Source organism: Lytechinus pictus, chromosome 18, assembly GCF_037042905.1.
Source record: "Lytechinus pictus isolate F3 Inbred chromosome 18, Lp3.0, whole genome shotgun sequence".
NCBI lineage: Eukaryota > Metazoa > Echinodermata > Echinoidea > Temnopleuroida > Toxopneustidae > Lytechinus > Lytechinus pictus.
The window spans coordinates 22,913,334-22,938,205 of NC_087262.1; the positions used below are offsets into that span (position 1 = coordinate 22,913,334).

Genomic DNA, 24,872 nt, shown 5'->3' on the forward strand with positions numbered 1-24,872 from the left:
GGTGAGGGAATAACAGTATTTATAGGTTGTCGGTAATTTGTAGTGAAGCACCCCTTACAAAAAATTCCTGCAGTACTTTAGTGGTACTCTGTTGTACCTGTGTGATACTTCTGTCATACACGACGGTACCTCAGAATTACCACAGGACTTCTGTGGTATCACTCTGTGATAGTTCTGTCATACTTCTGTGGTACAGGAAAATATAAAAATTTCCTGCAATACCTTAATGGTACTCTGTCGTACCTGTGTGATACTTCTGTTGTACAAAACTGTATATAGAATTACAACAGGACTTCTGTGGTATCACTCTGTGATAGTTCTGTCATACTTCTGTGGTACAGGAAAATATGACAATTTCATGCAATACCTTAATGGTACTCTGTCGTACCTGTGTGATACTGCTGTTGTACAAAACTGTATATAGAATTACAACAGGACTTCTGTGGTATCACTCTGTGATAGTTCTGTCATACTTCTGTGGTACATAAAAATATGAAAATTTCATGCAATACCTTAATGGTACTCTGTCGTACCTGTGTGATACTTCTGTTGTACAAAACTGTATAAGGAATTACTACAGGACTCCTGTGGTATCACTCTGTGATAGTTCTACTTCTGTGGTACATAAAAATATGAAAATTTCATGCAATACCTTAATGGTACTCTGTCGTACCTGTGTAATACTTCTGTTGTACATAACTGTATACAATATCACTCTGTGATAGTTATGTCGTACTTCTGTTGTACATGAAAATTCTAAAATATCCTGCAGTACTTCTATGACAACCCTGCGATACTTCTGTTGTATATGAACATTTTTTAAATTTCCTGCAGTACTCCTATTACTAAGCACTTCTATGGAAACCCTGTGATACTTCTGTGGTACATGAACATTTTGAAATTTCCTGCAGTACTCGATCCTATTAAAGACACTTCTATGAAAACCCTGTGATACTTCTGTGGTAAATGAAAATTTTGAAATTTCCTGCAGGACTCAATATAGGCACTTCTAAAATTCTATGGCAACCCCAGTGCTATACTTTCAAAATTTCCTGCGGTACTTCTCATGCAGCCACCCCAGAAATATGACTGAAACTGTATCACAGACGCTACTGGTGTATTTTCTGTGGTACAGTACATGAAAAAATTAGTTTCCTTCAGTACTTGTATGGAAGCCCTGTTTGTACCACAGACTAATTTTTTTATTTCCAGTGAGGGATTTATCTTTTTTTCAGTTTCGGGAGAGGTCAGTAGCGTATTGAGTCTTATATTTTTAGAAGGCCATATGGCTTAAAAGGGCACCATTCATTTAAAAAAGTACAATTTTTTATATGAAAATTTAATTTTGTGATAGCTAGATTGTGACATATAGGCCCTATTTCAAAATTATATTTCACCCTGTCCCATTGTGTAGGTCTATATCAGCGAGGGGGGGGGGGTTATGCCTACTGAGACTCAGAGGTTTTAAGTTTGATAGCTTCTATTTCTACGAGAAAGGGTACTATACGTACTAGATCAAAACTAGGAGCAAAGCGCGAACTGAAAAATGCGAAAAATTATTGACCCCAAAATGGGCAACTTATATTTTGAGGACTATTGTTCGTTTTCAGGGTTATTTCTTTTTCATGCGCTCTTTTAAATTTCAATTATCATTTTTGTTTTGTTTGTTCGCCACTTATTTTTCATAAAAAACAGGATCGATGAATAATAAAAAAATGACTATATTTAAAAGGGTACGTGTTGAAATATACAGGACACACCTAACACTCTTAGAGCTTAATGGTTGTGAGGAAGCCGGGTTGAATTTCAAAGAGATATTGTAATGAATAAAAATATAAGCATGAACGTATTATTCTACTTCATCCATCTCTTTCTAACAATACAAGAAAATAATTGAAGGGGAGGTCAACGCTAGAGATAATCAATAAATAGAGTAAAATTCACAAAACAAAATGCTTAAATTTATTCAAAATCGGATGACAAATAACGAAGTTAAGTTGAATTTTAAGGATTTGCAATATTCCCATGAAACAGTTTTATTTAGGCATGTCTCATGAATATTCATTAGGTGGGCTGATGATGTCATATCCCATGTTCTTTTGTACAATATATGAAATTAGATTTATTCAACATATTTCTACCAAGAACTTAAACAATTGGAATGACGACTAATTAACCGCATTAGTTATTTAATGCAGCAACTTTACAATGGGGACACATTATTTACACATGTATTGAAAAAATAGATAATCATAATTTCATATCTAACATTAAAAAAGAAAAATGGGAATGTCACATCATCAGCCCACCAAATGAATATTCATGACGATGTGCACACTATCTGTTTTCACAAAATATTGATAAACAATTAACATAAGAAAGTTCAGCGTTGAATGTTGATTAAAAAATAAATCTCAGTTTAAATGCTATCTAAGATTTTGTTTTACACGTTTCATAACCAAGTTTTAATGCGATTCTGGCCCCTTAAAGTTTTTATTGCGAGAAAATACATTTTTCCAAGTTTCCCATCTATTTTTTTATTTATTTTTTTTTAGTAAAAAGGACCTATTTTCTTACAAATATATTATTATAAATAAAATTACTTCAATATTTGTTCTCCTATTCACAATATTTTTTACAGGTGGAATAGGATAAACTAAAAATAGGATATTTAATTTCCATTTTAAGGCCTATTTTTTGCTTTATATCCCCGGTTTATATCTATGCCACCTTGCAATATGTTAGCCAGGCTGGTTTATATCTATTTCTTTTTAAATCAAATAAAATTGGATATTTTCAATCTATTTTTATGATGCGAAGCTATATATAGTTTGTAAATATGTTTTTTAATTGCAAGAACAATCTTGTATCTCTGTTCACATATGATGGCAGTTTATTTTGCTTCTTTTTTTCTAATTTGTATGAAGTTTGTATCTATATATTTTCAAACTATTTTCCATCCTTAAAGTGTCACAACCGATATCATATTATTTTTTACCTCGTTGGCAAAGTTATTATCTTTTCTTATGTTTCGCTTCAAAATGGTATCTTTATATTTGCTTGTCTTGCTCCTCCACCCCTTATCAAAATACCCTGCCGGCACTTGATCTAAGATTATTTTCTTTTACTACTTGAACCTTATAAAGGGATCTTTCCTTCGATCGCAAGAAAGGATAAAATGTGTGTTTTTGAAAAGAAATAAAATTAAAAATACATAGGATTGGAGCTGTGATTTTCCTCATTGCTTTCTTTGTCATCCTACTTGCATACTAGTAGGCCTATATAACATATTTTCAGTAAAATTGTGAGACATGTTTTTAAATCCTATCCTTATATATTAAAAAAAAGAATAAAGAGAAAGAAAAAAATTAAAAGACATAGAAAAGAAAAAGAAAGGAAGAAGAAATAAATATTTGAATTTTACTTTATTCAATTCCTTTACGTTAATAATATGATATATAAATGATGGCGAAAATAGTCAAATTGTCTGGTTGCCAAGTAAAAAGTAAGACCCCCCCCCCCCCCCCTCCGAGCTCCCCGTACAAACGCACGGACTGTACCGTATACGTGTTTCCGGTTCCGCCATTTGAAAAAAAACGTTCGTAACTGCTCAGCTGAACCCGAAGCTTGATGAAGAAGGCCGTCAATATTTCAACAAAAACTAACAGAATATGGATCAGATTCGGACAACGACTTCTTAAGACATTCACACAACAGGCTAAACAGTAAGTTAGATCCATTTTTCGTAGTTTGGCGCGGCATGCACTTAAATTTCTTCGACTTTTTAATCATTACCGTACGGCCACTGCACTGCCGTTGTTCCCGATCGCTTATCGGGTGGGGGCTGATCTGCGGTGTGCGCGGCCGGGGACGGCCAACGGCTGGCTAAGTTAGTAGTACCGGTATATTGATGGCGGCGGTGAGGATGTTTGTATTGTCATGATTGTAGCCAGGTCAGGGGTGGGCGCTAATGCAGTTTCGCACCGGCCGATTAATACCAGCATACCTCATCACCAATATTTGTTCCCAAATGTCATGACAAGTCTCTCAGTCACATTTGAAGTCAATATATCCACCACTTTTCAAAATATCGTGATCGGGAATGGCTGTAGGCTATAGCCAGGCGGCTTCTAGAGAGTGAAAATCATTTACTAACGTAACTTCGTAAGGTCACTCTCATATGAAGCCAGGGATCCTTTCTCATATACCCACACAGAGGAAGCCAAAACTTGAAACTTTCACCCCCGGCCCCGAGATTTCTACTTTCCTTCTAAAAGATCTAGCCTAACGTTAGACCTAAATCATGTACATGGGATAAAACTTAATTTCCAACATTTCTACGCTCTCGTCGTTATTTTTGAAGAAGAAATTCATTCCAAAAAATGCGAAAAATATCATGATTAGACGGAAGAGACTTGCCCGATGTTTACGCCGCCATCTTGTTTTCTATTGTTCTTCGCCAACGTTAGTCGTTACAGACGCGAACTTCGAGACCATGAACTCGATCTGATATTCTGAGTGACAGAGGTGGGATTTTATGGGGGTGGGGAATATAAAATTCATGCAACATCTTGATTTTTAAAAAGAATTAAAACTAATATTCTTACTTTACACAAAGTTTCATTTAGTTCCATGCTTTTATCAGTCTCAAAATTGGTGATTTAGAGCCAACATGAAGTTCCTCACACATATTTATAATTCGCTGCCGATTTCAAAACATTGCATGCGGATGCAATATTCGCGAGATACCGGGCCTGGTCTGACCCGACCGACCTCACACGCATGCGATGTATTGAATATTGATACGTGTGAGAAACTTCATGTTGGCTCTAAATCATCAATTTTGAGACGGATAGAGGCATGGAGAAGAACTGAAACTTTGTGTGCAGGAAGAATATTAGTTTTAATTTTTTTAAAGAGCGTGATGTTGCATGAATTTGATATCCCCCCCCATAAGATCCCACTTTTTGTCACTCGGAATAAGACAGATCCAGTTCACGGTCTCAAAGTTTGGGTAGGTGGAGCGTAGTGTAGCAATAGTGAAGTGGAGTGGAGCCTGCACAAACTTCACTCGAGGTAGGCAATCCCACAAATTTAAAAGAGGTTTCTATAAAATCAAGTCCGGCCTTCTATGAACATGACAAACTTACGAAAAGATGTGAAGTCAATTCACCCTAAATATCATCAATATCCCTCAAATAGCTTCATTTAAGCACTAATTTCTCTTCCGGTTGATAAAATATGGATCCGTCTTTAATTTCCAAAATTGTTCGTCTAACTAGCTAAAGGACGCATGTTTTATCTACATATTAAAGACACTACATAGAAAAGACTAGGCACAAAGACTATTATACATGTAAATCGATGCAAAGCATTACGCGATGTCGGCAAAGTGCCCAATCTTCTTATTGTAAAGACTTTAGCGACAATAACAGACTGTGAGTAAGGTTAAAATGCTCCTCTACTTTTAATGTTTTCATTAGCGCTGTTGTCGGGAACAAAAATCCATGTCGACATGTCGCTTAAAAATTAATCCCGACATCGACAATGTCGACATGAAAAAGGGACCGTAATTTAGCCTGGGCTCCCTAACATAAAAAAAAAGCATTCGATCGTGGAACAACACTCTCAATCAAATATATTCACCTTGACACGAGTGATATCCCCACACTAGATCTATATAATACAGGCTCAGTTCGGGAATTGAGCTTCCAAAATCACCGATTTAATCCACATTTTTTTTCTGGAGAATCAAGTTTTTGTACCAGGATCCGGTTTCGAAAGCATTGCTCAATAACACTCGTAGCCAATTTGAGAATCACCAATTACAACAGTGATCATTGCTGCAAACGCAAGCTCCTCAATTTGACAATGAAAAGTAATGAAAATCGACCGATAATTTCAGTATCACTTCCGCGGCGATCCGTGCAACGATCTCCAAACGAATGAAGGGAAGTTTTCTGTGACTTCGTGATATGAAGTAAGCGCTCAATTGCGACAGTCACAACTTTGACAAAAACACGTGTTCGCTGCTGCTCACGTTTATGTGAAAAGTAATGCATTGAGGAGCAACGTATTATCAAGCACGGTGAATAGCGCGCGATGGGTACATATTTCCGTGGATGGGTACGGTGAATGCTACTCTCGCTATAACGGGATATCGAGGGCGGCTCGATCGGGCAGGCCGGCCCTGCACTGACGTATTTCTACTGCCGCACAGCTCGCAGATATTCTTTTTTCATTTAATGCGCTGCTAAGCTGAATAAACCTTTTAATCGCGCCAATTACTGTGGATAAATGCTTCTAACTTTTCAGCTAATCTTTACACTCGTGATTGTAGGCTAGACCCCTTTTTATTTTATGTTTACATGTCGATGTGGGTGCGTGCATGTCGACATGTCGGAATTTTGAAAATCCTTCGTATGTCGACATCAATGTCGATATGAGGCCTATCGACAACAGCACTAGTTTTCATTGATTTTATGTTGAATATTATTAAAGAATATGACTCTTTGCACCTGAATTGTAACACTGAAATATGGAAATGAAGAAGTTTTATCATGTATTTTTATTACATCATGTATTTGTATTAACCTGCAAATAAAATTTTACTATGTCACTCAAATTCATTTCATTTCATTAAAGATTCAAAGAGGGATCTCTGGATGATCGAGCAGCAAGTCCAGCATTATGTGGGAAAGATACTACAGGTGTACACAGAAAAGGCCATGTTCTTGTACAAGACACGGTTGGAGTTCATAAAAGGTGATTATATACCGGTAGGCATTCACTTCAGTAGATATTATAATTACAAAATTAAGCAGATTGTATTCATGCAGTGGCATACAGTGTAATCCTTGTTAGAAGATGTAGATTTATTCTTCATTGTTTTATTAAAGAGTTTCAATATGTGCTTATGACAATTTGTTTGCATTATAAATTGTTTGTCACTCTTCGGCTTAGTTTGCTTTTATAAGCAAGAATATGCTAAGAGAGATAGCCGCAAGGACCTCATTATCCGATAGATGTGTACTTGTGAAAAGAGATCTAGATGGGGGCAAAACACCTTATTTCTTGTATTTTTATGTTGTTCATGTTATCGTAATGGTATGTGTTTTTTTTTCTACAGATTAAGCTGCCTCGTGCTATACAGACTTGGATAAAAACAAGCTGTCCAATGAATGGTGACTACTCAAGAGGAGCCAGAAAGTCAACTAAAGCCAGGGTATTTTGGGAGTTGATATGGCCGGGGAAGGGGGGAGGGGGGGTTTCCAGGGCCCCCCCCCCCCTTCCTTGAGATCTTGACCGCACAATCGCGTCTAACATTGGCACATGGGTTGTCTAGGGCATAATTTACAAAATTAAATTGTAAATTATTTCACGCAAATTGTTAGTAAGTGATAATACTAATTTATGCGTAATTAGAATACAAAATCATACTTTTTCCTCTATTGCATTGACTTTGTACACAAAATCACGTTTTTGAGCAATTTTTGGTATGACATGTACTTACATAATGTCACGTTATTACAGAACCACGTACCGGGTGACACAAGATTGGTCTCAAAAGATGCACAAGACTAGAAAGAGGCATGTTTTAAAAAAATTGTGCGACAGCATGGTCGCAAAATTTTTGGAAGGGGGGGGGGGTCAAATTGGTCCAATTTAACTAAGGGTTAATAACTGGGAGGCTGTTAGCTGCCTTTTTACTTTCAAGTCTTGCACATCTTTTGAGACCAAATTTGTGATGCCTGGGTACACTGTTCCGAAATTTCGCAACATTTTTATGTATTAATCCAACACAAATACTGTTTCTTGCTAAAAATTCACAATTAGTATACCAGTAATATACATTTATCAAGTCAAATTATTTAATTACATTTATAATCATAAAAGCTTTGATAAAGTATAAAAAAAAACAAAGAGTTGTATGTAGGCCTGGGACTTTCGGGTTTTTTCTCTTCGGGTACCCGTGGTAATTTTCGGGTGGGTACCTGAAAATCATGTCACTTGAAATATGACTGGTGGAAAAACCCCATAGGTGACGTCATCAAGCCAATGCGATGCAAGCCAATTTATGAATGAAAATATAGTAAGCATGCGCATTGCAAGCCTCCCGTGCCCCACGCAGTATTCCATCGAAACAAGTTTCAATACTCTGTCACCTCGTACCAAAATCGACCTAGAATTCCACTTTCCTATATATCATATGAATTATAAAAGGTTTTCTCACCGATACTGCACAGGTAAGCAAATTTTTATTCTTGCTTTTCCGTCAAAATCTTACGAAGTAGCATCGATATTACATCGTGTTCGTGAGTTTGTATCGCTACGTGAACAAAGTCAATTGATTTCCGGGTTTCGGAGCGTCAAATGCGCCAGCCAATCACGATCGTGTTCCCATTTTCGGTTTATGATGAACTAAAAATGGTAACAAGAACGTGATTGGCTGGTGCTTCGTAGGTCGATTTTGGTATGAGGTGACAGAGTATTGCAGACTTGTTTTGACGTAATACTGCGTGGGGCTGAGGCTTGCAATGCGCATGCTTACTATATTTTCATTCATAAATTGGTTTGCGTCGCAGTGGCTGGATGACGTCACTGCGCTGCAAAAGAAACATGGCGATGATTGAACGATCTCGGTCACATCATCATCACTTGAAAACTTGTATATTTATGGATATTTAGAGGGTAATTGGTGAAATTCAAAATGAGGCTTGTGTACTTTTGTAATGAGTTACAATCATGTCTTACACTACGCAATACAAATCAAATACATGTACATTATACTGGTGAGCAATTTTCGGGTATCGGGTATTGATTTTTCTACTCGGGTACCCGGGTTTTAGTCCCAGCCCTAGTTGTATGAAAATTTTCAAAAATAATGAAAGGTAAAAGAAAACAAGATTACAATGTCCATTGCAAGGGGGCTAGTCTAGCTATTCAGGATAATTGGGATTTTATTCAGTTTTTAATTGACATAACATTATGACAAGATCCCTCCATTTAGTGTATAAACAGCACATGGCCATGATTGAAATTCATATAACATTAAAGTATGCAAACCAGGCAGCTACATGTACATGTAGGACTCACTGCTTGTCAATTCTATTGTCTGCCAGGGTCAAGTGACATACAGTGCACATGTATAACATGTGTGAAAGTACATAAGAAAATCAGCTTTTTATTTTTGTACTGTAACATTGGGTGAACTGGTGATCACTTTGGATATGATGCTCTTCATATTGGTTTATTTTATGTATATGAATTTTTGGATAATCATTAAGAATTAAAGCCATTTACTTAATATATGGAAGCATAAGCCCATCAAAGAACAGAATTATGTCATGTACAGCTAATTCATTTTGCGTGATATTACAATTGTAATTGTTTACTTGAGCAAGTAATTTGAATTGCTGCATGACCTAAACAATGACATGTTCCAATTCGAATAGTAACATGACCTAAAGAAGAGTTACTCCACCTCGATTGAGAGTGCTTATGTTAAATAATTGATGTTGCTACTTCAAATAATTGAGGTCAATCAAATTGGTCATAATTATTCAAGTCAATTTTGAGCTATATGTCATAATTAATTAGGTCATATACTAATTGAAATTACTAAATGACTCGAGTAGGTATGAATTCACATTGCCACATGACCTTAATTATTTTATGTAGCAACATCAAGTATTGAACGTCATTTAGTTATCAATTATGACATGTAGCAAATCAAATTACATGCCGCAATTTCGTGTTTATGATGGGCTCATGCTTACATTCATATATAACCCTTCAATACGTAGTTGGAGCAATTCTTAGACAAGAAGACTGTGTAAAATGATATGCCTATTCAATGTCAAAAAGGTTAATGTCTCAATAGATTTGATCTACGTTTTGGCAAAGTAATCTTATGTTCATATTTTTTCTAACCTATGGTGAACGTTCTAAATCATGTGAAATTCATTCAAAAATATCTTTCAGTATTTATGGACTTAAGTGAATTCTGAGCAAAATGAAGTGATTATGATTACGTTCATGTACTTTAAGTTTATACTGGTGATCAACACATCATAATTTCATCCCTTACTGTATGTGCACCATGCATTATCTGTACATGCAGAAGTGGTTATCCATTGTTTCATAACATGGTTGAGTAAAGGATGTTCTGCTTTTAGTATTAAGCCAATCGGGTGTTGACAAGAAGGGGAAAATGCAATTGCTCAGCTATTACAGTTTTTTTTGCAACCATAATACTGGTTAAGCCTTGGTTACATTCGCCGGCTCGTGGCCTTACGTCGAGTCAAAATTAACAGTCTTAATCATCCTTGTACCAGCTACTACCAGCTACACGTGGGTGGTTTGTACAGGAATACCTAAAACTGCTGATTTTGTCTCGCCGTAAGGCAACCGGTCAAGGAATGTGACCAAGGTATTAATAATAATCGCTTATTGTTGTGTTAGAGGGAAGGATTCTGGGTCGAATCTAGCTTTCTTTATGTGATCTCAAAATGGCAGCAATGTATGAATAGTGAAAGTAGTTCATGTGGCATCTCAATGTTCATGGATATAAATCTTTGTACATGTCTTATCCTAAAGATGAAATGTTACTGCATTATTCTAGCAGTCATTTATGATATCAAAGATGTTCTATACTGTGCATAGTACAGCTCATACATAATAAAGGTATGTGAATATGCTTTTAACGTCTTTGCAAATTTGTGCGTTTTTTCACGCCTCTTTTCATTAGTCAAGATGTCAAAGTTGTTGTGCTGGATCACAGGAAATTCTTACAAACTACTACGCCTAACAAACCAGTGCAGGACGGTGTCGTGAGAAAATCGCACAGACTACTACAGGACAATACCATAGGATTGTCACAGGAAATCAACAAGAATACCCCTGCAGGATTACCACAGTAAAGTATCACAAGAAGGCTGCAGGATGAGACCAATAATGCCACAGAAGATATCAAAGATCAGTATCACAGGAATACCACAGGACAGTACTGCAGGAATTGTCCTGCGGTAAGGTCTCTTGGTATTCCTGCAGTACTGTCCTGTAGTACTGTTCTGTAGTACTTTCCTGTGATACTGGTCTGCGGAATTCCTAAAGTACTGTCCTGTCATACTGTCCTGTGATACTATTTATCACCACAGGATAGTATCACAGGACAGTACTACAGGAATACCAGACCAGTATCACAGGACAGTACTACAGGAATACCAGACCAGTATCACAGGACAGTACTACAGGAATACCAGACCAGTATCACAGGACAGTACTACAGGAATACCAGACCAGTATCACAGGACAGTACTACAGGAATACCAGACCAGTATCACAGGACAGTACTACAGGACACAGTACCAGAAGCCTGCGGTACTCCTGTAGTACTGTCCTGCGATACTGTTCTGTAGTACTTCCCTGTGATACTGGTCTGCGGTATTCCTGTAGTACTGTCCTGTCATACTGTCCTGTCATACTATCCTGTCATACTGTCCTGTCATACTATCATGTGATACTATCCTGTGATACTATCCTGTGATACTGTCCTGTAGTACTAATAGTAGTGTGGTAGTGGTTGTAGCGGTTGTAGCGGTTGTGGTGATCGTGTCCTGTCATACTTCCTGCCATACTTATGCGGTTATTACCACAGGAAGTATCACAGGACACGGACCTGTTGTACTCCTGTTGTACATTTCTGTAGTACCGTCCCAAATTACGTGCACGTAATTCCTGCAGTACTTTCCTGCGATACTTCCTGCAGTACATATCACAGAGTACTACAGGAATTTTTTGTAAGGGACTGTCTCTCGATGAAATGATTCTTTTAGTAAGTAAAGGATGCCATTGTCCTGACCTTAATTATTACACTAATCCATATCCCTAATGTCGAGCAATCACCATTCGCCGTAACGTTAGACGTAGAAATATAATTACTTGTCAGTAAATTGGAAACTATTCACCTATAAGCAAAACGATTGCCTTTCTTCAAATGTCTAAATCTGTCAATATCTACGTTACATTATGCCAAAATGTTGACGCTCCCTTTTAACTTGCTATTATGTTACATGTCAGTGGCTGCATACGTGTGTTCAAAATTGTCCATGAACCAAACCGCTCAAAAAGCCAAATGTTTGCTCGCTTTCAAATAAACAAAACGCCTACATTAACTTAAGTTTGTCAATCATGTTCACTATTCCAAGTTCTAAAGTGTGTCGAAATAAATTGTTATTACACGGCGTAGCCAGAAACAAAGAGCAATTAAGGCAATTCATTTTTCAGATGTGAGGAGTATTATCAACGAGGTGCCATTAAAAATCCAGATTGCAAGACTTACCAAAATGTACATTAATCCATCACCGTTCGGGATTACATGGCCCGTATAGAAAGCCTATGAGAAACACACATTTCAGTAGTCAAGAAGTTAAGCGGAACTTTAACCTGCAGTTCTTTCATAATCGAGATGGAGGGGATCTCATCCCTGCAATTACACTGAAGACGCCATTTTGAATTTGCTACTATTCCTTGCTACAATAAAATCACTGCCAAAGTGAATATATTCACTGTTAGTGCATACGTAACAATATCATTGGTTAAATAAAGGAACAAACTTTTTTTCAGTTTCATTTTTGAATTACCAAATAGCATCAAACTGGCAATTGGAGAAATACATGGTTTTAAAGGCTCTCGGAGAAATTTGCATTTTTGCAAAATAACGCATAATGCAGGTTGATTTTAATAGAAGATAGTCATCTTGAAGCAAAATATCCTTATATACAATCGCTCTTAAATGGTTGGTCACTGCTTTTATTTATTTAGTGACCTTCAGCGAGACTCACGCCGTGTGTTATCCCCTTCTTTATGTCGGTTACAATTTCAAGACATTCTATTCTTGATAATCTTATCAATAAGATACAATCGTTTTGTAATCCTTATGTATGAGTTTTATTGATTTCAATATTAGTTTGTATTACTTCCAAAGAAGTCCTCTTCTTCATAATTCTCATCTATCTTCATTTTGACTTTTCCACAATGCAATGTGTTTCAATTCATTCCTCTCCTTTAAGAAGATTGCAAATACGCTCGTTTCTAACAAATGCATCAAACGAACAAAGAATATCCTTCTAACTCCTCTTAGAAAAGTAATAATATCAAGTTATTTTCGTCTCAATTTATCAAATTGCCTGTACGTCTCATTCCAACAAGATGGCTTTATCGATGTGCGTCTCCTAATTTTCATTGTATTCTATTTTGACTATTTTCTCCTATAGGTCGCATCTTGTTGTCAGTTCAATGATTCGTTCCTAGATAAGATCTCTTTGCAGCGGGTTAGCGCCTTGTTTACGGAAACAATCACCATTTTCAACCCGTAGGGAATAGAATCAATAATAAAAGCCCTTTAAGGTAAGAAATGTCTTCGATGCTTTACAATCTACATCATCACGGCCAGTCTACTCGCATAAAATATTTCACTGTTCTTCTTCATTTTCCATCAAAGACGCAGCGCCATGTTGGAAAAAGCAAAGGTCTGAACAGAAATAAATAGGACCCACTACAGCAATATGCTCATCATTCTTGTTTTCATGCAAAATTTGGCATAGAATTGAAATTATTTACCAATCACCTAGTGTTGATGCGTTATTTGCTCACAATGCGAAATCAATTTCACAAAATCTGCGATGTCAACAAAATGCTCGACGTCAAATCAAATGAAATTGGCGCCTCTCAAGTGTAGAGCCTTTCATGAAAACAATGGTCAATTAGTGTAGTAGGTTTCACGGTACACCATGTATCTTTCTTGGGCATATGTTGGTCCTGAAAAGGACCACCCAATCTCGACGTTTCGACAAGTGTGTTCTTGTCGTCCTCAGGAGAAGTGTGTTCTTGTCGTCCTGAGGACGACAAGAACACACTTGTCGAAACGTCGAGATTGGGTGGTCCTTTTCAGGACCAACATATGCCCAAGAAAGATACATGGTGTACCGTGAAACCTACTACACTATTCTTCTTCGCCATGGAAACCTTCAGAAATTATAATGGTCAATTATTTCCATTGACAACTGTTATAAGCTAGTGAAATCCTTGCGTATGATTGGCTCAGAACAAATTAATCATGTAAAGTCACTGATAAGATGCTTCAAGAAACAAGCCCTTGATCGTATGAGGACAAAAGGTGGGTATAATACATTGATCTTTCCTTAATGGCAAAATCCGCAATGTCACATATCACCGGGATTTGTATTAATAATGGCTCGAATCGTCGGCGCTTGTCAGTTTGTATGATAGTAATACAGTAATTTATTGTTGAATAAGATAATGCTTTCATGTGCGTGTACTTGATTCGTCGAGACAAAATTGACAGAGTAAACAGGATTGACAGAGGGTGATTTTTTTTTCAAAGTGAATATAAGGCCACGTCGAATCAGGGCCAAAATTGATATATTTGCTGTTCAAATTATTTCTCTTTATTCTGATCAATTTATTCCAATCGAATAGTAGTATCAGCCAGCATGCAATTTTTAAGCAAATAAAGTTGACATTATTGCGGTAGAGAATTAATAAATCCTACATAATCAATGAAGAAGTTACCTGCGAGGTATACCCTCACTTGCCACATAGTTATCACGTATATTGTCCTATTTGTACGAATCATTGACTTTTGGTGAATGAACCTCCTTTTTTTCCGGAGTCATTTGATGTTATATATACTGATGTTAGATTAATTGCATTATCATGGTTTGAGAGTTATTTATCAGATAAAAAACAATATGTAATTAACAATAATATTTCTTCTAACCTTCAATCAATAAAATGTGGAGTTCCACAAGGATCGATGATTTGACTTATGTAACGCCTTTGTTCTCATTAGTATTATTTGTAGATGACACAAACATTTTTTGTTCACATAATAGTTTAGAAACTTTAGTAGATACAATCAATCGTGAATTACCAAAACTAAAGGGTTTAAGTGTAATTAATTTTCACTTGATATATGTATATAATTATATAACACAGTTTATGTATTTCAAACATACAAATTCACATATTGCTGAATTTCCTTACAATATAATCATAGACAATAATCCTCTGAAAAGACAAAATGATACAAAATCATTACAATAGGTGTTACAATAGAGGAGAAATTAAATTGGAACGAACACATACGTTGCATATCTCGTGAAATGTGTACTTTTCAAAATGAAAAACATTCCACAAACTACCCTTGTCGCACTATACAATACATCAATTTTACCCTATATATCGTACTGCAATATAGTTTGGGAAACCTGTGCAAAAACTAAAATTTATACAATATATCTATTACAGAAACAAGCTATTCTAATTTATACTGATTCGCAGTATTTAGCACACACAAACCCATTATTACATAAACTAAAGACTCTAACAGTATTTGACATAAATTCACTTCAAAGTTTACTGCTGATGTTCAAGTACGTAAATAACATGCTTCCACCTTCATTCCACAGTTTTATACAATGAACACATCTATTCATTCAAACCCTACACGGAACTCTTCAAATTTTCACTTAATCAGCCCTAACTTGCTTCTGCACAGACATCAATAAGACAACACGGTCCCGATTTATGGAACTCTCTACCAGAGTCTATCAAAAAATGTTCGTCTCTTTACTCATTTAAGGCAAATATTAAATCCATGTTATCATCAGAATATTTGAAGGGAGTTTTCTGTGTCAGTATTTCAGTTAATCATTAAATCACTTTTCCTGTGATTTAATCATCACCAAATCATCTCCCATGACCATCATCATCATCATCATCATCTCCATCATGGCCTTCATTTTCACCATTACCACCATCATCCTCATTCTTATCATCTTCATCATTATAAAATTATGAACAAAATAACATTTCCATTCTGCTTTATAAATGTATTGATTAATTTAATGAGTTTTATTCCGCGGTTGTCATTTTTTAAGCAATCTGCTTTTAATCTCATGCAAACTGTAAATATTTTATTTTTGTTGGTAGTAGATCATATTTGTTTAGAATGAATTTTTTATTTATTTTTTTTTCTTTATGACTCATACCAAAATCAATTACCGGTATATTATATTTGTTACGTAATGAAAATTGTATTGTGTAAGAATGTTATGAATGCAGAAGAAAAAAATTAATCAAATCAAATCAAATCGAACTTCAATGGCAACATGGCTTAGCGGCCAATAAAAAAAAAAACCAAATAAGGTAATGAAAAACTGATCCCCTATTCCTATCTATACATATAGGGCCGATCGAGTTTTAGTTTTATTGCTATTTTGATTCACTTCAACTAAATTTATGCAGGCACTCTGCTCTTTAGTCACTGTCAGTTTGAGTCCCTGCATCGCTTGTTGGGAAATCTTTCCGCCTTTTCTTGAACCTGATGACACCTTCGACTAACTGGCTTACAGTAAGAGCAACAGCCGTTGTTCCTGCAGCGGCTGAAGCAGCGGTGGCAGCCCCACCAGCTCCTATGGCCTGGAGGACTGCTACGGTACTTCCTGCAGCAACGCCACCTCCACTGGCAATTGCGGCTGAGGACATCGAAGACGCTGCCACTGAGCCTGCGACGATACCACCAGCTGCAAACCCAAGACCAGGTATGACGACACTGATGGCTATAGTTGCTGTCAACCCAAGAGCAATTCCAGTTATGGCTGCCGCCATGCGAGCTTTCTGTGCTTTGGTTAGCGGTGGTCGAGGTGGCCGTTCGGGTTCCGGTTGTGGTGTTGCAGCTCCTGGGCCATCTCCAGTTTGTGTCTGTCGATCTTGAACAAAGGGCATTTTCAACCAGCGTGTTTCTCCGTCCTACTCTTGAAGAGGCAACTAAACAAAAAGAATATTTTAAGATCACGACTAAGCTTACTAATTGTGCTGAAAGCGAAAAAAATATGATCAGGACAAAAATCAACCACGGAAACACATGCCTGCTAGTTTACCTGACACCTTATCTCTTTCTAGGCATCCTCATTCCGAGCGGTTTTTTGTTCCGAGAGATCTTCTTGCTTGTATTTCTCCTCCCTTGTATATATTTTTCATGGTTATAGGAGCCCGTTTCATAGAGGGCTTGCGGCCAACAAACATGGTATATGAGTTTGCGATTTTGGCAACTACCATGATGACGGTTACAGGGCTCAGCAGCCAGTCACAATCAATGTATCCATGGTAGTTACTATTATTGCAAAGTTACCATCAGCAAGGGTGCACATGCCCCGCGCGCCACTTTCAGGGGGCTCAAAAATGGAAAGGGGGGCAAATGAAGAACAGGATAACAAAAAGTGAAGGAAAAGGCAAAGGAATAATAAAGGCCCAGAAAAAGAAAATCATGCACTGAAGGTGGTTGATACCCCCGTCCTATGCTATTACAATGGTAATGCACTTTCCAACACATTTAGTAAAATGAATCTTGTATGCATGTCTTTACCCAGAGATGAATGAATATTCGTGCCAACTTTTGATTAGTGATATACTTATTCTCTTCAAGAATTGCAAAAAACAGTCCTTTTTTTTCCAAACGCAAATATCATAACTTTCCATCTCTAGCTGTGGGTTTGCATTTTGATACTTACTCTTCATACATGTTTTTTTACATGTTTTTGTTTGTCAAAGCTTTTCATCACGCATTGATTTGATAAGGGAAATACAAATCCTCTTCAATCATTAAGTTTTCCCTTTTTAGGTGAGGATATAAATATATAGCAAGGTCAATGCCAGTCTTCGTCAAGCTTTCGGGCACATGCCCTTCATCAGGATCTAAACCAATATATAAAATACAAAATATAGGCCTACCAATAACAATGATAAATACAACACACTAGATAACGGAGATAAGTAATTATACTCCATTAATAATAACCAATTATTCATATAAGGTAATGGTGAATCAAACGAAGTATAGAATATATATATTTACCAAAAGGTCCGTAAGTATAGTGTATTGTTGACAGTAAAGTTAAGTGTGAAGTGAGATTAGAGAGTGAGGAGGGTCGTATATTGGTCGGCGTTTATACCACGTGGTCTTAATTAATGTTTTGAGTTTGTGTATCCAATGAGATTCCCTTTTCATGATGGTGTCGTGTTTCTTTACTATATATTTCGATGGCAGTGATGTTAATGTGTACTGTATGCCCGGGGAGGTTGAAATGTATGGTGTCTGGGAAGGTTATGTTGTTGGGTTTGTTTTTGTTTAATTGGTTACTTCTGATCTAGTGTTATTTAGTCGTGTGTATGACGTATTGCATGTTGCATTTAGTGCATTTTAGGAGGCAGATGACTCATAAGGATTTGCAGTTTATATCTCCGTTATATATTGCATTGTATTGTATTTATCATTGTTATTAGTAGGCCTATATTTTGTATGTTTATATATTGGTTTAGAACCTGGTGAAGGGCATGTGCGCGAAAGCTTGATGAAGACTGGTATTGACCTTGCTACGGCCCTCTCCATACTCTTGATCTGTCATATGTATTGTAGCCGAACCGACTTTCTCTCCTGACGAGCTGGTTCGTTTCGGCTGCAATATACAACCAGTTGGTGTAAAGTCCGTCTTTTTCACTTCCGACTCTTTGCTCCTTCTCAGTAACTTAGATTATATCTCATGGATTTCAACATCTCCGTCATTCCGTATCTCCATTATCAGTTATCTCAGTCATTCCAGTATTCAGTATCTCCGTAATTTCAGTATTTCGGTATCTCAGTAATTTCAGTACTTTCAGTATCCTCACTCGTCTCAGTATTTTCAGTATTCTCAGTAATCTCGGAAAATTCAGTATGTTCCGTATCTCAGTAAAGTCAGTATTTTCCGTATTTCGGTAGTCAGTATTTTCCGTACTTCCAACACTTTCGTACTTTTGCTTTCCGACCATGTGTACTTGTAGCTCCATACAACAAAATAACGACAAGCAGGAAGCAAGGCTTTCAGTTCTTACAACTTTACTGAAAAACCATGCTCATCCAGTCGCAGCAGGTTCCAATGAAAATTGAACAGAGTTTCGTTCTGAAACCTCTTACTGCCAAGCATATTGCATGGTTCATAATCGAGGCCCGGAGGGGGGGGGGCACTCAGTATATAATGCATAGTGGGTATGTGCCGCGGAGGGGATCCCCATTTTTACACTCAAATTTCCGTTCCAAGGCATAGCATTTTTGTCTTATTGAGAAAAAGAACAAAGGAAGCCGCTCCAAAGCATAGCATTTTCTTCTTATCGAGAAAAAAATCCGCTCCAAAGCTTCGCATATTTTTCGTTACGCCGTTCCGGTCGCATTGATCTGCTACAAGGAGCTGCAATTTTGGTGAAAAACGGCCGCAGAGCGCTGTCCGACCATCGCCTCTGGGCGAGCGCACCCGGCGGAGGCCGCGCTAGCTTCATCATGCACGCATGCCCGTTCCATTGGGATGCATACACACTCATCACACGCTGGCGATCCGTTCCAAGGACCCCGTTTTCACAAACATTTGTAGTTCCGAAGCCCGTTCCGAGGACCCTCCTTTTTACAATTAGCCCACTCCAAGGCCCCCGTTTTTTGTCTCGCCCGCGGCACACCCCTATCACTTTTTTGGTCGAGTGCCCCCCCCCCCCGGGAATCGAGCATAGAGCTCGATTATGCTCGACGATTCGTGTGTGTGTGTATTTGAGTTTTGTCAGACGTGTATCAATCAGATATGATTATTTACGTCTGGGACCGACCTTTAACGTCACCATCCGAAAGACGTGACCAGGGCTCGAACCTCGAACCGCTGCACCAATTTGTAACTTCCCCACATAGCTTGGATTACAGGCGCACGCCACAACGCCCAGGTCAGGCGGGAGATTGTCAGGCCTTATAATTTAATCATCTTTTAAAAACAGTTAGGGTTATGAAATAAATCTTTTTAACTATATACAACAATCGTAATTGTCACTACTATTTATACCCGAACAATGAAGAACAATTAAAGATAAACATCTAACATAATCAAACAGTTGTAAACATCGTTATTCCTCAGCAAATAGTGCTTAATAATAATAATAATAATAATTGGCATTTATATAGCGCTTTATCAATCTGCGACTGTTCAAAGCGCTTCACAATTATTATTATGTATATGCTTATATACATTCTAAAGAAAATACCTACATAATCGATTACAAGCGATTACTGAATTTCCCTATGCAACTATATACATGGATTAAAAATTATTCCAGGCATAGATGGTATACCAGTTGAATTCTATCAACAATTTTTTGATATTATTGCTGAAGATTTGTTAGCTGTCTATCACGAAATTTATAGAAGCGGGAGTATGTCAGAGTCTCAAAAGACCGCTATAATTACTTTGTTGCCTAAAAAGGGCGATCCACTGGACCCCGCCAACCGGCGACCAATAAGCCTGTTGACTGTTGACTATAAAATCATTACAAAGATATTACAGTTAAGAGTGTTTCGTGTAATGCCTGATATTATTGATGAACATCAAACTTGTTCTGTTCCTGGGCGTTCTATTCACTCTAATTTATGTTTGTTAAGAGATATTATAGATTGTTCTAAACTTCGTAACAACTGCTGTGCTTTAATTTCTATGGATCAGCACAAAGCCTTTGATAAGGTAAATTGGGATTTTATGCTTAGGGTCTTGGAAAAGTTAAATTTCGGCCCTTATCTTATTCAGTGGATACGAATCCTATACACGGATATCAAAAGTCGTCTTTTTATCAATAATGTGTTTAGTAAAGATGTGTTAATTTATAGGGGAGTAAGGCAAGGTTGCCCTTTATCTCCTCTACTCTATGTTTTATTTATTGAACCACTTGGACGATTCATTAGATTAAATAAAAGTATAATTGGATATCATGTTCCTGGAGGGAGTGGTAGATCAGTCAAGTTTGTACAGTATGCGGACGATGCCACGTGTATTGCTACGTCACAGACCGATGTCGAGCATTTCTTTAGATCTTTTTCCCTTTTTGAAAGAGCTACTGGTGCTTCGTTAAATTTAAACAAGACACAAGGTCTGAAGCTAGGTGGTTTTTTAGGCCGGAAGTTAAAGGGAAATATCGACTGGAGGGAAGATAAACTTATCATTAATGGAATCCCCTTCGGTTCGCAGAATAGTATTAAGGATTATTTAAAAGATTTGTATGAAAAAGCAAAAAGGAAAATCCGATGGTGGTCATCGCGCCATCTGACTTTAGTTGGAAAGGTTTCCATTGTCAATTCATGTATATATTCACTGTTTTATTACCTGTCACGGGTTTATTTCTTAAGTGAAACTTTATGTACGGATCTGCAAAAAGTCGTTTTCTCATTTCTATGGGATGGGAAGACAGAACTAGTATCGAGAAAAACATTAATGTTACCAAAAACTAAAGGGGGTCTTGGTTTGGATGATTTTATTCTGAAGACAAAGGCTTCGTTTGTTCTCTTTTTGATCCCTCACTTATCAGGTGAAGATACGGAGTCATGTAACTATAAGTTTCTGCGCTACTTTTTGTCGTGTAAGTTACGAATCATGTTTCCACAGTTTTATTCCAATTTAGTTCCTTCTTGCGACAAGATTTCACGGTCTTATAGCAAGGGGTATGAACTGATATCGTATTTATACAGTCGTAAGCATGATTTTGTTACCACTTGTAACACACTAAAGGATGTTATTTCTTTGTTAACAATAGATTTTGTTCCAAAATGTAGGGTTAAGGATCCAAGTTGGGAATGGGACAGTGTTTGGAAAATGTGTAATAATCGTCAGCTATGCAATAAATTAAGATCATTTTGTTGGAAGGTATCACATGGGGCGTTGGGAGTTGGTGAGAAACTTCTCAAATGGGGAGTGACAAATGGGAAATGCCCATTTTGTAGGAAACTAGAAAATATATCTCATGTGTTCTGGGAATGTAAGTCTTTGAGTAAAATTCTTGACTGGGTCGACGATTTTGCAAATCGTCATTTAGGTTTTGATCACGCATTAGTTAAATCGTTGTTTGTTTATGGATTCCCTAATTCAAATTTGAATGTGGTCACTTGGCCTCGAGCCTGGTTTGTTTTTACCGTTGTAAAAAATGCTATTTGGGCTAAGCGGTGCGGGTTTTTGTTTTCGAAGGAAAGAATAACAGATGACGGGTTAATTTTGAGAATTAAAAATGAGATAAGAGTAAGAATAGAGATAGATTTTAACAGAGTAACTAGGAGACAGTTTGAAAAGCTGTGGGTAAAAGGGTCAAGATTATGTTCAATAGAAGGGGATAAAGTTAGAATATACTTTGTGTGAGTTATCATGACCTCACAATATGTTTTTATGGCATCTCAGAAATTGCAAGAATGTCACATAATTGGCTGAATGGCCCATTATCCTTGGCAGTCCTGGCCGGGGCTTCGGTTTTAAAGGGAAAGTAATAAATTTTAGAGAATGGCAAGTGTGCAAGCCTTGATTCATAAGCGGGTATTTTAAAGGGAGTGAGTAGATCGCATGGCTTAGAGTAACGGTGGGGTGGGGGGGTCGTTGAATTAGGCTTTGTACAAAAGTGCTAACTAGTTACCGAGGTGGTTTTACACTTGACTGTTTACTTTTGTTGATGTTCTTCGTTAAAGTTTTCTGTTATGTATAAGTGTTTTGGATTGTAGTATTTTACTGAATGCATGGTATGTATATTACATGTACTGAGTGTATGTAAATATTGTATATATGTTGATATTTTGATGAATAAAATTATTGAAAGAAAAAAAAAAAAAATTATTCTACGCTCTTCACTGTTACAAAACCATGCTGAACATTAAAATAAACCTTTTCATTTCCGTTACAATATACATATATATACACATGTATATATATTTCAATCAGATGCGTTCGCATTTTGCCGATGAGATATGTATCCTATATATCAATTCCTACAAATATTCCCAGGGCCCTGGGAATAATTTTTTAACGGGGGTGCTGATGTACATTTCACAAGCAAAAAAAAAGCACCCCCGCTTCCAGGGCCATGAACTTTCCTTAAAAATTTCCCCTTTCAGTATATCAATTTCTGCTCGCCCCTCGTACTTGCATTAATTACTTAATTAGATACGCATCGTGTGATTACTTCTCCCTTAAATGTGTCCCCATTTCAGGTCTGAATATTGATAATTTTCAGCTCGCGCTTCGCGCTCACATTAATTAATGATTACAAAAAGGGCTTAGAATATTCAGTCATAACTTCTTAATATTGAAAAAAAAATAGGCTTGCGCTTCGCTCTCGTATTGGGTCGATTTTTTTTTTAGATACCTATCATCTTTATGAATTTTTAAAAAGGGTCTTTATGAAATAATGTTCCTTTTTCAGGTCTGAATTTCAATAATTTTTAGATCGCGCTTCGCATTCGCATTTATTGTTTGGTTTGATACGAATTATCTTTGGGATTAAAAAAAAAAAATTATGTCGTCATCTTAAATTTGAAAAAAAATCTCGCACTCGCATTGATATTTTTATTTTGACCAGTCAAGTGCTTACATTTGCAAGTATCTTACTAAGTATATTATACTAAGAATCATCAGAAGAAAACATGACGGTTTATTTCATTTTTTTTGCAAATTCAGATGAGACTAATATCACAATAAAATTCACATTATTGAAAATTTACATAAGCCTCAGAGTTTAGACTGTCTTTACATAGAAGAATTTATGAACGTGATGAAGATGACCAAAGTATTATATCGGTAAATATTGTGTATTTCGACTTCCGTTGTTACAAAACACTTTAGGAACATAAATGAGCTCATGCAGTCGCATGTTCCTCAACGTAGTGAAATGAAAAGCTCTATCCAGAAAATGATTAAATAGGCCTATTCCATGTATACCGTACTTACAGTTAGTGATATCGTCAGAAGAATCTGCAAATGCTTATTCTCAGAGTGATTTAGACAGTATAATTCCCGGGGTATAATTATTTCGTTGTCACCTGTCCTGGAGTGTGTAATGTGAATGGAATCTCTCAGATATTCGTAGTCTTTTGTGTTGGTGATTTCTTTCGTTGGGAGCAGATCTCATGACACAGTCACACTGTGAGGTCGACTGAAGATCGACGAAATATAATATAACGCATTTTCGAATGATATACCATCGGTCGGTTTGGAATCGGTTTCGTTGATGTGACCATGGACCTATTACGAATAATAGGTCCATGATGTGACTGTCATATAGAATACAATGGTGAAGAAATCGGATAGAATCGTTGAAGCAAGAGTTTGTAAAACAACCCCAAAATCTCCCGATCTATCGATATTATTGCGATACCACGAATCTTAATTGTCTAGGGTTAGTAGTATATTGTGAAATAACATTCAATACTTCAGCGGAAATTATCGGCATTGCGACACACCGTACTTTCCAGCGAGTTGGGGATGTGAATTGCAGTCATGGTATAGTAAGGAATAACTTTTATAACTGGGTATTTTAAAACAAAAATTTTTGAAATGAAATGGCATTCAAAAGTAAAGAATTTCAAAAACAGATTTAAACAAACAAATTTTAGTGCGTTTGAGCTCGGACTAATTTCATATTTTTCTCTTTGCAGTTTTCGTCACTGGATTACAGATGAGGGACTTGGCTGCCCCCCCCCCCCCTCAAAAAAAAATTATAATGTTCCCGGACAAAGAAGAAAAAAAAGAAAGGCAGTGAAAGGAAAAGGAAAGGGAAAGATACGATGTTATTATTTTTCCCCCCTATTTCTTTTTAATTTAACTGGTTAATGCTCAAGTTGTTATTTTGATTTGTATATCACTATACAAGAATTTTTATTAGGAGGCTGCACTCTATACAAGCTCCGATTTTTAGCAGCCTCCTCCATTTCCAACCTGGTATGTAATAATCTTGAATATAATTTTTGTACA

The 24,872-nt window shown here is 36.8% G+C and overlaps 1 protein-coding gene and 1 long non-coding RNA gene across 2 annotated transcripts; one reads left to right on the forward strand and one right to left on the reverse strand.

Moving 5' to 3' along the window:
* The first annotated feature begins 3,572 nt into the window (after nt 1–3,572).
* Nucleotides 3,573–10,706, forward strand: LOC135157487 (uncharacterized). The gene is made up of 3 exons (XR_010296488.1): nt 3,573–3,725; nt 6,646–6,765; nt 7,130–10,706. It is a non-coding gene; the product is annotated as an uncharacterized LOC135157487 (long non-coding RNA).
* A 3,577-nt stretch (nt 10,707–14,283) lies between these two features.
* LOC135157494 (interferon alpha-inducible protein 27-like protein 1) lies at nt 14,284–24,046 on the reverse strand. Its single transcript, XM_064113258.1, has 2 exons — nt 23,850–24,046; nt 14,284–16,854 (listed from the first exon to the last, which is right to left on the reverse strand). The coding sequence occupies exon 2, from the start codon at nt 16,810–16,812 to the stop codon at nt 16,345–16,347; it is 468 nt and encodes a 155-aa protein (XP_063969328.1). The 5' UTR covers nt 16,813–16,854; nt 23,850–24,046; the 3' UTR covers nt 14,284–16,344.
* Nucleotides 24,047–24,872: the final 826 nt, after the last annotated feature.

Coding starts and splice junctions, on each gene's coding strand:
- LOC135157494 (XM_064113258.1), bottom strand. CDS start 16,812: ATGCCCTTTGTTCAAGATCGACAGACACAAACTGGAGATGGCCCAGGA.